Source organism: Danio rerio, chromosome 5 (genome assembly GCF_049306965.1).
Source record: "Danio rerio strain Tuebingen ecotype United States chromosome 5, GRCz12tu, whole genome shotgun sequence".
NCBI classification, from domain to species: domain Eukaryota; kingdom Metazoa; phylum Chordata; class Actinopteri; order Cypriniformes; family Danionidae; genus Danio; species Danio rerio.
Genome location: NC_133180.1, coordinates 40405597 through 40421866, shown reverse-complemented (window position 1 = coordinate 40421866; position 16270 = coordinate 40405597). Strand labels below are relative to the sequence as shown.

The window sequence follows — 16270 nt, the reverse complement described above, 5'->3', positions numbered from 1 at the left end:
TTGCTTTTTCTGAGGAGAATTTTGTTAAAATTTGCAGATTTAAGTGTAATTATTTTGAGAGTATTATAACTAGGTAACGTGGTGGCAGTAGGTAGTGCTGTCACCTCACAGCAAGAAGGTCGCTGGTTTGAGCCTCGGCTGGGTCAGTTAGCTTTCTATGTGGTGTTTGCATGTTCTCCCCTCATTCGCATGGGTTTCCTACAGGTGCTCCAGTTTCCTCTAGAGCTACCTGTTTGGTAAACAAAGCAAGTCTATCATATGATATACTAAAAGACAGAATATTACTCTACAAACTGTATTGTAAATAAATCAAATGAACATTTTTTATATCAGTCAATAATATTACTGAAATTAATTTAACAACTGAATAGATATAAATTTACACATAAGTAAATAAAAAGACTCAATTTTGGGCTAAAAATCTGCCGAAATATGTGGATTTTTGCACGCTCAGATCCGCGTGGACCTAGACATAACTTACAGTTGTACACAAGTGTTAAATCAATCCGTTTTATTGCATATTTATTTATTTATTTATTTATTTAGTTATACATTTATTTATTTAAGGTGGCAATAATTTTTTATTAAGTGACATCTGAGGACGCGATAATAGAAGAATAGTTCTCTTAAAAGTGAAAATCCTGTCATCATTTACTCACCCTTTACTTTGCACAATACTGTTAAACACAAAAGAAAATATTTTGAAGTACAGTATGTTCTTTGAAGGCCAGTAAACATTGACTTACTTAGTGTTTTTTCATAGCATGGATGTCAATGGCTATATTCAGATTTCTTGAAAATATATATTTTTTGTGTTTAACAAAGAAAAACATAAAGATTTGGAACCACTTCAGGGTGTGTAAAAAGTGAGGAAATTTTCATTTTTTGGATGAACTATCCCTTTTTTAGAAATTTGAGGAAGAAATACATGTATGTCACATATTAGTGGCCTTTCCAGTATGTATACAAGAATAATAAAAGTTTTATCACCTCATCTGATGTGAAGATAAGTAACAGGCAATATGTTGTTTTTTCTTTTGCTTCATATTCATCTTGTAATCTTAATTGCAAATTTAGTAAGTACAGAGTAGTTTGCCTAGGCCTGTCACAACACTTTGCCATGACCTCAATATTTTTGGTGATGCAATGTACATCGCATATACAACATTTATAACATTAATCATAATTATTATTTATTTATTGAGGATGTTCTCCCCGTGTTCGTGTGGGTTTCCTCAGGGTGCTACGGTTTTCCCCACAAGTCCAAAGACATGTGGTATAGGTGAATTGGGTAAGCTAAAATTGTCCATAGTGTATGTGTGAATGAGTGTATATGGATATTTCCCAGTGATGGGTTGCAGCTGGAAGGGCATCGGCTGCGTAAAACATGCTGGATAAGTTGGTGGTTCATTCCGTTGTGGCGACCCCTGATTAATAAAGAGACTAAGCTGAAAAGAAAATGAATTTATTTAGGATATGCATTTTAACATTCTGACTCCAATGCCTAATTATTGAATCTTTCAAATGACTATAATTAAATTTAATATTGTTAAGAATAAAATATGTATATTTTGGAAGCGTGTACTTGCAATATGTTGCTATTTTACTGTCATTCTGGCATTATACAATATGTGGCATAAAAAAGTTTTAAAATGACAAAACAATAATTTATCGTAATATATTTAGTGCAGTATATATACCATACGACAAAAAATAGATATCGTGACAGGACTAGTTTTGTCTTTAAATGTATAGTTTTATTTAATTTATCAAAAATAAATATTCCATTATCATGTACTGTCTTTCACTTGTTCCAAACCAGTTTGAGTGTTTTCTTGTCTACTGAACATAAAAGAAGATTTCCAGTATTCTTCAAAATGTCTTCATTTTTGTTAAACAGAAAAGAAAACTAAAACTAGGTTTGGAACAAGTGAAAGGTGAGTAAATGATGACAGCGTTTTATTTTAAGGCGAACTATCCCTTTATCATCACTGCCGCTGATATATATATATTCAAATAAGTACTGATATAACCGTTAGGTGGCAGACTAAGGCTCTGAAATAGCAGGCAACCGAAACACATTTGTTAGTCTTGATTTGGTTGAATTTTTCATCATCAAAGCTTGGTGTCACTGTTGAGCTATTTTAAGGGCTAAGATCTCCCTCTCGGCCTCTTGGTTTCAAGCGCCACGCAACACAATTTCTGACATTAATTTATATTCAAAAAAGACATATAAACATAATATAAACTAACGAATAGCAATCAAATCATATGCTGTTTTAATGTCGGTTAAAGACAGAAAGTCGTTGTAAATCGCAGTTGTTTTGACACGCATTAACTTGCATGCAAAGGCTGTAATGTTTTATTGACATACTTGTGGCTCATGGTATGAATGTGAAATAAATGTCTAAATTATGAGAGGGAGCTTGTTAGATTTTTTTATATTAGACTGTGTTAATTTACAGCTAACATTTTAGCTACATTCGATGCTATTTAAATTGTTTAATTACATGTATTGAACTGAGTTTTTTTTCCAAATAGGTTAATAAAGCTTTAGCCTTCTAAATATACTACTGCAGCTAAAAATGAAATCAATAGGTTGGCTATTTACGCGTCTCTTAATTTCCTAAAGCGCACACTTTGGCTAAAATTAAGTAAAAATTAATTGATACAACAGTGAAATAAACGCTTTTAAAAAATAAAACACTTTTATTGATTGTATTCGTGATACCATAGCATGTGGTTTGAAAATAAAGAACGCCCAATGTTAAATATAGCTGCCGTTTTCGTTTGTTTATTTATTTATTTACAGTTATATTCATTATCCAGGAATTAAAATAATCAACCACACTGGAGATCGACTTTCTTGGAGGCGTCTCGCTATTTGATATTATAATTCAACTCTTGACGTTTTCCCTTAAAGAGAATGCCTTGGAAATGTTGCTTTTAACATGTTTTATTATTATTAATATTATTATTATCATCATCATCATCATCATGAATATAATTGCAATGCAGTAATAAACTAGCAAATATGATTTTGCTTAACCGAATAGGCAACTTTATGTATTTTTTATACAAATGCTTTTATCATGTGTGTATTTTTACCAACAAATATTTTTCATGTTGAATCCGACTCTTAATTAATTTATTACACGTATTAAAATCGGTGGTCGATAAATTGTGTAATGCATTAGACTGTCGCTTTTTCAAATAATCCAAAAATGGCAAATTTTTCCACATGAAGTTCTTTCTAAAATGATTGTTAAAACGTTATTAGGCTACTTAAAACTGCACACCTGCTTATCATCGATATTATTATTTCTGTATGAATTACTGTATGATTTTAAAAGAACACTGTAGCCGCAACTGTAAATAATACAATACTATAGCGTCCTATCTGCGACGCTCGATGTAGAGGGTCAGCGAACTATTTGCGTTGTTTAATATGTAAATTCCAGTTATTTTAAAGTCAGTCAGAATTAACCACACAGTCAAGTGAAAATAAAGCTATTTTATTGTCAAAGCATTCAACATGATTAGATAAACTATCAAATAGTAAATTTCAGCAAAAGGAAGAAACACTGAATCTATTCCTCACAGACACAAAATATGACACTTTGTATTCAAACAAAACAAGTATTTACATTGTTTTGAATAGACTGCATCTTATACCAATAACTATAATTTACATGCACTCTTAAATACACTTCAACATCATGTCCCCACTGTTCAATATCCTTATGCATATAGACAAAACATGTCATTGAAACTCTCAATGAAATGATCTGCATTTTAATTGTTTTATGTACATTATACATGAATATTTACAAAATTCAAAGTACACTTACATTATTATTGTCCCTTTTTTCAAATAATAAGTGCTTAATATAATAAATAGATTTTAGGTTTTAAAATGCATCTTTGCACACACACACACACACGCACACACTCACACAAAGAAAAACATGACATTTGAAAGAAACCATTATAACAATGTCTTTTGAAAACGAGAGCATATGTGTTGGCATAACTCCTCCAGATTAAACATATTCCCTTTTGATTAAAACAAATTGCAAGAAAAAAAGAAAGACAGAAAAATTAAATCCTCAGTTGTGAGAGGTCATGTGTCGGGAAAGGTGATGTCGCTCCCTGAAAGACTCATTACAGATTGGACACTTTAATTTTTCCTCTCTCCTTCTTTTAACTAGAGGTTCCATGGCAAACTCCTTTTTGTGGTGCGAGCGCATGTGGTAGACCAGGTCAGAGGTCATGCGGAAGGAGGCATTGCATTTGGCACACCAGTTCTGAGCGGGCAGACAAAGGGACGTGAACGAAGGGGGCAAGAGCGTGAGAGCAGAGGGCATCTGCAGCTGGATTGGGCCTGAGGTCTTGGGCCAGAAGGCTGTGGTGTAAAGGAAAGGGCTCTGTTTTGCAATGCCGCTCGGCACGGGGCAGTTGCTGCCGAGTTCTGAGCCTTGAAGCTTTGCGGCGAGGTGGTCTGCCTGATAGAGTCTACTGGAAGAGACAGTGTCGCCCACTGTGGGATGGCAGTCTACTGCCGGCAATAGCTTGGGTGCCATGACAAGAGGTGATAGCTGCGAGAAGGTGCGAGACGGCTGGCTAAAGGCACTCTTTCTCTCCGAGCCTCCGCCACTATGCTGGGGTACCGATGTGAAAGCGCTGCCAATTGACGAGGTCTCCATTCGTGACTGCGGGGGCTGAGTCTCACTGAGAACCTGTCTGATATTAAGGTGCTTTTCAGCTGGGTTGCTGTTGGGCCGGCCAGCTTCCTTGTTCTCTGAGTTGAAGCTGGAGTTTTTGCCACTGTGCTTCAAGCCCTGAGATGACTTCTTGACCTCGGTAAAGGCGCTCCTCTTGGTTTCCGTTGTCTCTGAGACAGAGGGAGAGAAAGCCCGCCTGCTCTCGTCCAGACCGTACACTCCACGGTACTGCTGTGCCGAGTTGGCCAACTCCTCTTTGGACTTGGTAGGCTGAGATAATCCACTGTTCCTGCTGTCCTCCATGTCAGAGAACTTGCGCTTTCCAGAGCTTTCGCTCAGGATCTCTGCCTCTTTGTCACTCGGAGGACTGGTTCGGTTATTCTCCAAATCCCTGGCCAAATTATGGAAGTCTGTGGATGGCTTTCCGTCCTGTGGATTGGAGAAGCCATCAGACCTGCCCAGTTTGGGACTGGACCTGGCAGGAGGTAAACTGGCCTGGTCACTGGCGTCCTTGGCCTCCTCCTCTGGGCTGGACATGCCTTGTAGTCTTTTAGTGCAGCGGAATCTGAGATGAGCCAAAAAGGGAAATTCGAACTGGAAACGCTGGCTACAGTCTGGGCACAAAAAGGGTGAAGTTCCTGCAACACATAATTGGTGGGAGAAGATAAAAAGTTGAGACTTTTTAGGGAAGATGTCCTTGAACAGGTTCAGATTAAATCATAATTTCATTGATTTGGTAAAAGAGAAAAAACTCTACAATTATTTTGAGTGTATAAATTAGTGACTGCATGACATTTTTCTTTACAGTCTAGAAATGCTCAGTTATTGCAAGCCAAATTTGAGTAAAATATGAAAAAGCCATACCACTTACAAAAAGCTAATTATTAAAAAGATAATGTTCACATTTTACCCAGATGCTGCTTCTTTTGAATACTTACATTTGTATTCACAATCAAAATGATATTTTATTATTTACATCCAAACACTGTTAAGAAATAGCATGTATGAGTCTTCAAATGTACCTTTACTTTTAACTTGATTTCTGCTGGAGCTCAAGAGAAGCAGCTCAATGAGATCCTTTCCATACCACACCAACAGCTCTTCATCTTTCTCTATTCTCCTCAGCGATCTGTAGAATAGCTGGCCGTTCTTCACATAGGCCTCCAGGTTCTGTTCATCTCTGTCTCTGGCCGACTGGACCAGCCTGAGCCACATCAGGCCTTCTGAGGAGTTGTTGGCAGCGGATGTGTCCACCTGCAGCACAAGTCAAACGGTCAGAACACTCAGAAACATTCAAACCATCAACAGTTACAATCCTCTTCTACAGTACTAGATTTTTGTTTAAGCTAAATAAATATCGTTCAAAATAAATAATTATAATGACTTGAAAAACTATTAGACCTGTTGCTGAAATGCAATAAATGCTAGGCTGGATGGAAGTGAAATAGGTAAACGTTGAACATACCCTGAAAATGTAAGGCGCAGTTCGTTTGTCTGTGGACTTCAGCGCAATGAAGGCGATGCTGTCGTACAGTGAAGTGTGACTCAGAACACATGGACCAAAAATGGCATTTTCCGGAATGTCACAGGTGGTGTAGACGCTGGTAAATATATCCGTTAAACACTGCTGCATCGCCTTTGCGTCGCCATCCCAGGCCAGTCTCTGCGAACAGGATTCCTCCATCATTTGCTGTAATGCAAAAACGCGAGTGAATAAAGGAAACCACTCATAAATTTCTCTATTGGGTATTTAAATACTTCAAATATATATTTGGGTCAATTTTGATTAAGTCAAATTTTGGGAACAAAAGTTCTCAAACCGCATTGTTTACATTTAGGCCCGTGACTTTTAAAAAATCTAAATGAAACCATTTATATTCAATTGTACATTTTTGCCGATAGATACGCTACTGTAATGCCATGCATATTTAAAGCATAATCCATATTACAGAAAATAACGAAGAATTAGGCTAAATTGTTTTTTTTATTGATGTGCATTAAGCTAAATTATTATTATTTATTACAATGTATTAATTCGATTCAAAAGCATGACTGCGAGAGAATAGCCTCTCAATGCGTATTTTCAGATTTTTCTTCCACTTGTCGAAAATATTTTACATGGCTTTGACAAGGATGAAAATCCGGCCTTATGAGCCCGTTCAGTCTATTTGCAAACCTTGACCATATCGAATGGATTCAATGGCTCTGTCAAAGTCACTGATTCCATGTCAGCTAACCTTTAGCTCTATTCTACAAGAAGGAACGTATGTCTCCTTATTACCATAATCCACCACATTTCTTCTGAGATTTTAATTAAGGCAGCACGCAGAGTTAATTATTTTTTCTTCTTTAACCCCCTAATTCAGATTTACAAATGAGATAAATCTCTCGTATAGTTTTACGCGTGAATTGCTGGTGTAACTTGTTCAACACAACAGTGTTTCTAGACAAAATCAAAACATAAGACAAATATTCCATACAGATATATTTAGTTTGTGAATAGTAATTGTCCACCTTATTAGTGTCTGTTTTTAAAATAGTTTTGTTGTAAATACTATAGTCTAGTGCAACATACAATTTCCACAGTCTCTTTTTGATGCGGTTTAAAAAATAAATAAATAAAATAAAATATTAAATGAGTGAAATATTATCAACTTGCAGTTGTGAAGATTGAGGTTATGCCGTGACCTCCAAAATGTATTAATAATCTTATTTATTTTAATTTATTTTTCAAGCAAATGTAATTCGTTTATATTTTTCAGCGGATCCAGATTTTTAATGCAATCCAGTTAATTTTTTTTAAATTCTGTATTTAGGCCTATTGCTCAAATAAAGTATAAGACACTAAAACAGACTGGATTAACATTTAGAAAAATAGCTATATTTCTGCAAAGTGTTTAAATAACAGTTAATTTATGATGATGAAGATGCTATTTCAAGCGGACACGTCCGACTCTCGAATGTATTATCAGGACACAAATGTTCAAAGTTCCCTTCATCAATAAAAAGCGTCAGTGTGAATTTTGCCCTTCTTTTCACGATCCTCTCCTTTTGTAGCTGTGAGGTCGCACTCTCACTCCTGCAAATCACACAAAGGATCCAATGAATATGCATTTCAACTAAATACTATAATAGAGCCACGAATATATGCGCATTTCTAAAATAGAGGAGGGAACCCATTGACCTCCTGTTTCAGGCTATAATTTATTGCGCTTTCTTTTAAATCTGCGGTCTGGTTGCTATTCTAACTTTACGACTTTATGATGTGTAACCAGTTTCTGTTTTCACGACTCTCGTCTACCATCTGCGGGCTTTCTAAACGCGGCTGCGAGGATGCTGTTTTGAGCGCTGCAGAGTCCCGTTTATTCTAGCCACCGGCTGCATTTATTGCAAATTTGTCATTACTCACCATGGTGTTAGGGTAAAATAATCCACAAGGTTCCGAAATGGCTGTCAGTATATCTTCAAATATGTGTTGAGCGCGTCCAGGGAAGTCCGTGCAGTCAGTACATTTCCCCGTCTGTTGAAAGTGACAGTGTTGCCGACCGTCTTATGATTCGCGAGCGCGGAGAGGCGTGCAGATGGGGCCGATACACTGACTGACTGGCACCCACATACACACTTTTTGTTTGCTGCACATAATCTGCCCAATGAGGCGTGACACGCTTCGTCTCCTCCCTTTAACTCTTCGGTCGCCGACAGTTAGTAGATGTAGAGTACATATGAAACAGTGTAATGTGTGCTCTGCAAAACAGATGCAAATTGGCCGGATATTTCATTATATTTTAAAGGAATATTCAAAATTATTTCAGCCTTTTTGCATTTTTATTTTTGAACTGGCTAACATTCATTGTGTTATGTTTATTTAGCTGTTGTAGAATGCATAATATAATATATTATTACATTTATGGTCAAAACTGTGGTTGCAAAAAAACAGTTGTTGCATTAAGGAGTGACATATTGATAACTATTTTATGGTAATTAGACTACTATACCAACCTATATCTGTTATGCTTTTGTACTGTTACATAGACTGATAATAACACAGGTTGCACAATGGAAGGTCACATGATATTGTGGCCAATAAAAACAATGCCCATATTGCCCACACAAACACACCACCAGGGCAACACGTGACGTGACGCTAAAATAAAGCAGAAACATTTACTAAATACATTATCTTTTTAAATGGAAATCAATACAAATAATGCTGCGTTCACTGAGTTTTGTGTCCCTTTTCTTATAAGACTTTCAAAGAAAATTTAGGCCTACTCTTTGTAACATTATTTTTTCTTTATTTTGTGCAGCAAAGTAAAACTGTAAATTGTATTTAAAGTAAAATTACATGTCAAAACACGAGAATGTAGCTTTGTCAACGAGTTAACTTACATAAACTTTCCAATTAAAGTTACTTAAGGTTATAGGGAAATAATTTTTACTTCTTGGTGGCTGCCTTGAAGACCTACTGATTTCATGCCATTAGCCAAATACACAACAGAAAGTTTCTTATTGCAGCTCTGAGTTGTTCTTAGTTGAGTGTCTTTGTCCAAAGGCTTTCCAATAATGAAGGACGGCTTCTGCCTTCACTTGGACTTTTCCGTGCACAGGCAACATGTCTCCACTTGCAACGTGATCCGGCTCTTAATTATGTCGTTGGAGACTATTATAATTATCATTTCTTTTTTCCCATTTTCCTCAGTGTTGCTTACAGACAACTAGCAAATTGCTCTATTGATAGTTATCTGCATCTGGGGCGCTCTTATTCCGCATCTCGTGAGCGCGGAGGTTTGTCGCGTGCACACCTGCTGTGTTGCGCCGGCTCGCGGAGAGAGAAGCGCTGCTGCTCACCCTTACCTCAGCACGACTGGATCTGATGTCTGTATTAACATCTGTGGGAGACAGCAGTGAGTATTGAGCCAGACCACTGCACACACCGCTGTTCCCTTCAGCGTACTCTGCGCGGAACGTATACAGACCCGCTGTGTTTTAACTGATATGGCGAAATGTTTTAAACATCACTCAGCTTGAAGGTTTGAGAACTTTTACAAATCTAGAAATCGCTTTGCGCTCTGCTGAGACAGGTTCATTGTCTTTATTAGGTTCTTTGGTTGGCGTCCAACTTTTAACTGTTATAGGGAGAATTAATGAACTGTCACAACAGATAAGAGAGATTTCGTTTGCTGCATTGTTCGTCTTTTTTTGGTGGCGCTTTAATCGAAAGATAGGCTAAATGAGGATTTGAAGACAAAAGTTATTTTATATAACTAAAATGATCTAGTGTTGCTGTTATTTATACAAAATATTAATAAAAACTCTGTTTTAGTTTGAACAATATGTAAATTTGGGGGTGGTTTAAATGGTCACAAAACTCACACTTACACAGTAAATGCATTTGCATTTTTAAACAAGCACAAGTCGGATGTGATGTTCAAAGGTAATGCCATGACGTCATCATTTTCAATAAAAAATAAAGTAACATAACTATAATAAGAAACTTTCTGCATCAGTAATCAAGCATATACAGTCAGATATACATTAGATTTGGGGGCATCAGCTGCATGCATATTTATAAAATGATACAATTTTAGATTTCTATATAATATCTAAGTTATGACTGAGTGATACACCAAATTAGTTTACACTGATAAATAGAAGACTAAAGTGTAATAAAATGTTCTTGTCACACCATTCTTCCCCAATTTAGAGAACTTCATGGCAAATTACTAAATGGTAACTGGAATTTCAACAGTGCATTAAGTGTAACTAATTCAGATTGATATGATATTGTTTGTGCTTTGTCTCATTTTTCCTACAATAGCAACATTTTTGTATGTTAGCCACACATGATTGCTTTTCAGGCATTGTACTACAGATCAAATATTTAGTGTGATTTACATTATGCATTCCAAATAATGGGACATATCCAGCACATAATTGTTTGGAGCCTTTTTATGCTGAGGCCTTTGACTTTACATGGTCTTAATCGTAAATCTCCTCTTGCTCCAAACATTTGTCCAGCCAAGCATGATAAGGGCTCTTTTTCCCATACAGTGTTGTGAAAGCTTGCTCAATCAGTAGCCATCTGCTTAGCTCATGAACTGCAGGTTCATGGTGGCTTGTAGAGGCTGTACGGCGGTCAGAATTAATCTCCCCTCCTCCTCCTTTATTGTCCTAAAACATATAGCCTCAGTTAATAGCAGCGCTTTAGTGGGGCAAACTGCCTTCTCAGTGTAAAGTACAACACTGCGCAGATTTCACCATGGCAGGCTCGTACAGAGGCTAATTGTACTTTGATGTCAGTTGTCAACACTACATGACCCTGGTGCTAAATACGGTTTTTGTCACAAAGACTTTTTTATTGATTATTAAGAGGGAGCTGAAAGAGTTTAAGATATTCTTTTGTATTAAAAATCTGATTGTAAAAAATAATCCTGCGCTAAGAAGGAGAAAAAGATTGTGTTCTTGAAGGATTAAGAACAAGTATAAACATTCAGACGTGCTGTGCGCTAACCTAAAATTATATTATTTTATTTCTAGCAGATAGACGGAGAAACGTGCTTCAAATAGAAGTAAGTCGGAGCTTAATTAAAATTAACAAGGGGTTGTTTTTTTATTTAGCAATTCAGCCGTGCTTCTTTTCTTGCGAGAGATTAAGGATGACAACATACACTGTGTGTCATGATAACAATAGGGATCAGCTGATGAAGGAGCAAGGCTCATATTTATCAGTGTTTTGATTAATGTTTACATCTGCTGTGGCGTTGTCATATTGGCAAGAGAACACAGATTTAAACTGCTGTACAATATAAACAAAGCTCATCTCAGATTGTTCACTTCGTCAGTTTAAGTAATGGCTGTCATATTACTTAAAGTATATGAAGATGCATTACTTAAGGCAAGACACAACTTGTCAATTTGGATAGTTTTGACCTTTTATAAAGTGTTATTTTAGTCTAATGGAAAGAAAACCTAAAATGTACATTTAAGTATTTACATATTTTTTTAATGCATTTTTCTCAAAATTAGTTTTTTTTTTCCTACATTGATCCATTAATCTGTTCTTCAGCAGCAATGGCATACACCAGTCTTCACCAGTACATCAGAGTTTTATTCACATCTGTAAATATATATATTTTTTGCCTGATTATATGCAATATTTTATTTAAAAAAAAGAAAAAAAATATATATATACATTTATTTATTTATTGTTCGTTTGTACTGTTAGCAGTATTTTCAGAATTTTAGTAGTGCCTCATTTGCATATTTAAGCAATATTTACATTTTCTACAATACTTTAATATAATTATTTTTAATGCATTTGTTTTGTTGTTATTTTTTATTTTAATTGATCAACAAGGGGAAAGTAAATAGCATTTTTTGTTGTTGAATTCACCTGCAGTGTCTTGCCTTAAATGCAATTACAAGAGGATTGAAAGATAGATAGACAGAATATAGACAGGAAAACAGATTAAAGATGAACTAAAAAATAATAATTTTAATAAATGACAGATAAAGTAAAGGCAGTTACTTGTAGAATGAATGAAGATCAATGGCTGTACTGAAATGCTAAACAAACACAGCAGGTGGATTACCACGTTAGAAAGAAAGTTGACAATTGCCGTGCATTGAACATACTGAAGACTTAGCAGAGTCTTTCCAATGGAGGGCAGAAGAGGAAAAGGAAGGAGTTTAAACCCAGTAAAGAGGAAGACAAAACAGTAGTCTTGTTATATGAGTGTTTATTGCACACTTTGATTGTCTTCTCTCTCTCTTTCTGTCTCATAAACATACTTAACACAGGTGCTTACAAAAGACTCGCAGGTAAAATCTCAAATCCTTCCCCATAATCTCTTTGTAAATGCCCTAATACTCCTCTTTCTATAAACTCTCGAGCTGCACTCGCGTCAAATGGTTCTTTTTAAAGGGGTACAAAATGGTAAAGGGAATAATTAATAATGAGCCACTTTTATATCGGATCCAGTGATTATACAAATGGAGGAAACCGCCAAAAATATTCTGTTATGGCATATGGCACTTCAGCTGCCATATGTGCCAGTTTTCACTAAAATTGGCACCGCGGCTCATGATGGTCAGTTGTGACTGCCAAAAACACAGCGAGGGCTGTGCAGAGAGAGCGAGAGGAAGAGGGGGGAAAAAGCTTCATTGCCTCAGACAAGTGCACTAATGTCCTTCTGCAGCTCCCTCAGCACAATCAAGAGCGGGTTACAGACACAAGATTTGGGCAAGGGGAGAAGCGGGTGCTGGGGACTATACACAGCTTTCACCAACACTTTCTTTACTGCACTTGTTCAACGCTCAGACCTTTTTCAGACAGTGTTCAGTCTACTTAACTGTGAAGTGAAGGAGAAATCAATGCATTTTCAGGAGGGGAAACATTGCTTTTGGCATTCAGAACTTGATATTAATTTAATAATAGTATGTATGATGTGAATGAGATGGTGAACTTGCATTAGCACCCCTGTTTACTTTTCCCCCAATTTCTGTTTAACAAAGATTTTTTCAACATATTTATAAACATGATAGTTTTAATATCTCACTTCTAATAACTGATTTATTTTATCTTCGCCATGATGACAGTAAATTATATTTTTCTAGATATTTTTCAAAGACACTATTCAGCTCAACGTGCAATTTAAAGGCTTAACTAGGTTAATTAGGTTAACTAGGCAGGTTAGGGTAATTAGGAAAATAATTGTATAACAGGGTTTTTTTTTTATGAAAACAATCTAAAAAAATATCCTAATTAGACTATCGAAAAAATATATAGCTTAAAGGTGCTAATAATTTTGACCTTAAAAGGCTTATAAAAATTAAAAACTGCTTCTATTTTAGCTGAAACAAAACAAATAAGACTTTTTCCAGAAGAAAAAATATTATCAGACATTCTGTGAAAATGTTCTTGCTCTGTTAAACATAATTTGAGAAATATTTAAAAGAGAAAAAAAATCAAAGCAGGTCTTATAATTCTGACTTCAACTGTATATAACAATTATTATGTATTATTATATTTGACTATTTATTTTATTTATTATTTATTTATTTTTTAGCCTTACCCTTGTGACTGGTTTTCATGTTCCGGGGTCTCGTATATAGACATATTTAAAAAATGAATACATAATATTTATAAATTAATACATATTTGACATAAAATTAATATAATTAAAATCATTAAATAAAATACACTTCAAACTGTTAATAAAAAACTACAATTATAATCTGTCGTTTTATGCAAGGTTCTAGAACTTTTTCAGAGGTTCTGGAATTTTTTAAAAACACATTTAATTAAATGATTTGCATTTTTTAACGATTCACTCTATTTACTACTTTTTACAATGCTTGTTGACTCTGTGAGACTAATAAAAAATGTTATAAATGTAAAAATAAAAATACACAACTGATCATACATTTTTGGCTGCATTGCAATTTGATTAATTTGAATATCTTTAATATGAATATTTAAATGTTCCAGTTTTTAATAAAAAAAAAGAAAACAAATAAATTCTATTCAGTAAATTCGTTAAACAACTTCTACACTTTCTACAGTGTGTCTCCAATGTCTCAGTGGTCCCTCTGAAATCATCAATACCATTGCGCCTGTTCAAGCCTTTCCACTCCAGCATTCTGGAGATTTGGCCATTCTGCTAGTAATGGATGATACCTGTTCATAGTGCAGGACAGTGAGTGCAGCCCTGGCTCTGTCTGCAGGCCCAGCCGTCCAGGCTTCAGATCCTCCCTCACAGCCAACCTGCCAGACTAGCTCAGGGTTCACGGCTGGGCTGAGCCACCATGGCAAGTTTTAATGTTCCAGGTTTTGGGCAGCCCCAGGGCATATGCTCACCCTCCCTTCAGTAAGAGGAAAGCTCACGTCTGGCAGTGCAGGACTGGGCCGAGCCCCAGCACTCCTTCAGATCCCCTGTTATGCAGGCCCTTTCACATGCCTATCAGTCCATGGACAGGGAACAGAGATATGTGTTTATTATTGCAGCTAAAAATTGTTGTTTTGTTTCATATATAGTTTTCTTTTCAAGCCTGGAAGAAAAATCCACCTTTAATTCTCTCAAGATTTTCCTATTGGGTTTTATGTGTTTGATTAAACAATTAAATACTGTCTACATTAAACAGAATTTAACGATACTTGAATTTTTAAGAAAGAAAAAAATGCTCTAACTTTTACATTTTATGAATTACCAGCCTGATCTCATGAGGAAACATAACTATTTTACCTACACTGGTTTTTGTATTCTGTGATTTTTTGAATTGCCTTATGGGACATTGACCTTTCGGTCCCACTTTATATTAAGTGGCCTTAACTAATATGTACTTACAATGTACTTACATGTATTTACTGTGCACTTATGCTTGATTAAATACATGTATGTAATTACATATGTAATTAACTTTTGTAATTACATTTGTAAATACACTGTTGACCATCCCTTACACCTTAACCCACCCTTAAACCTACCCAAACCACCAAACCTGTCCATAACCCAACCTCTATACCAACTCAAAAGCACCACAAGTGTTCTCAAATACATTATAAACACAGTAAGTACATTGTATTTATCTTTTTGATGTAAGTACATAGTAGTTAGGGACACTTAATATAAAGTGGGACCGACCTTTCTTACAACAACTTTTAACCTTGAACAGTTTGAAACAGTGACTTTTATTAACATTTTTAATAGTTTAAGGCAAGGGTGGGGTGGCCAAACTTAGTGCTGGAGGGCTGGTGTCCTGCAAAATTTAGTTTCAACCCCAGTCAGACATACCTGGGCTAGCTAATAAAGCTCTTACTAGGCTTGAAACATCCTTGCAGGTGTGTTGATTTAAGTTGGAGCTATAATCTACAGGACACTGGCCCTCCAGAACCGAGTTAGGACACCCCTGGTTTAAAGTAGTATATTGTCTGAGGTGGTGTTGTATATTATAGTATAGTAGGCTAGTTTGTGTGGAGTTGGTGTGTTGGCGTGGGTTTCCTCTGGGTTCTCCAGTTTTACAGTCCAAAACGTTCGCTATAGGTAAATTGAATAAACCAAATTGGCCATAGTGTTTGAGTGTGTGTAAATGTGAGAGTGTATGGGTGTTTCGCAGTACTGGGTTGCATCTGGAAGGGCACACACTGCGTAAAACATATGCTAGAATAATTCATTCCATTGTGGCGACCCCTGATAAATAAGGGACTAAGCCGAAGAAAAATAAATGAATGTAGCCTTTTATAAACTGACTCTGCTTTTTCTGTTATTTTACAGACTTATTTTTCCATATAGCATTTCTTGCACGTTATATTTTTATAACTATAAAATGTCAATAAAAGTCACTTTGTTAAACTCTAGTGTTAAATTTTCAACATCAAAAGTTGACAGAGCAGAGCAAAAAGTCTCATAATGCAATCTCTAACACCTTAACCCACCTCTAATACTACTCATACCACCAAACCTGTCCTTTACCGTAACTGTTCCCAATAGTTTTTTTTTAATACAAAACACATTAAGTATGTTGCGGGTGGCATAGTGGCTCATGTG

At 35.8% G+C, this 16270-nt stretch overlaps 1 protein-coding gene across 1 annotated transcript; it reads right to left on the bottom strand.

Annotated features, from left to right (window-relative positions):
* Positions 1-3499: 3499 nt before the first annotated feature.
* prdm8b (PR domain containing 8b) lies at positions 3500-8316 on the bottom strand. The gene is given in 4 exon segments (NM_001105105.1): positions 3500-5362; positions 5747-5978; positions 6190-6414; positions 8134-8316. Coding segments are annotated over 4 exon segments (1713 nt in total). The 5' UTR covers positions 8137-8316; the 3' UTR covers positions 3500-4109.
* Between the last annotated feature and the right edge of the window lie 7954 nt (positions 8317-16270).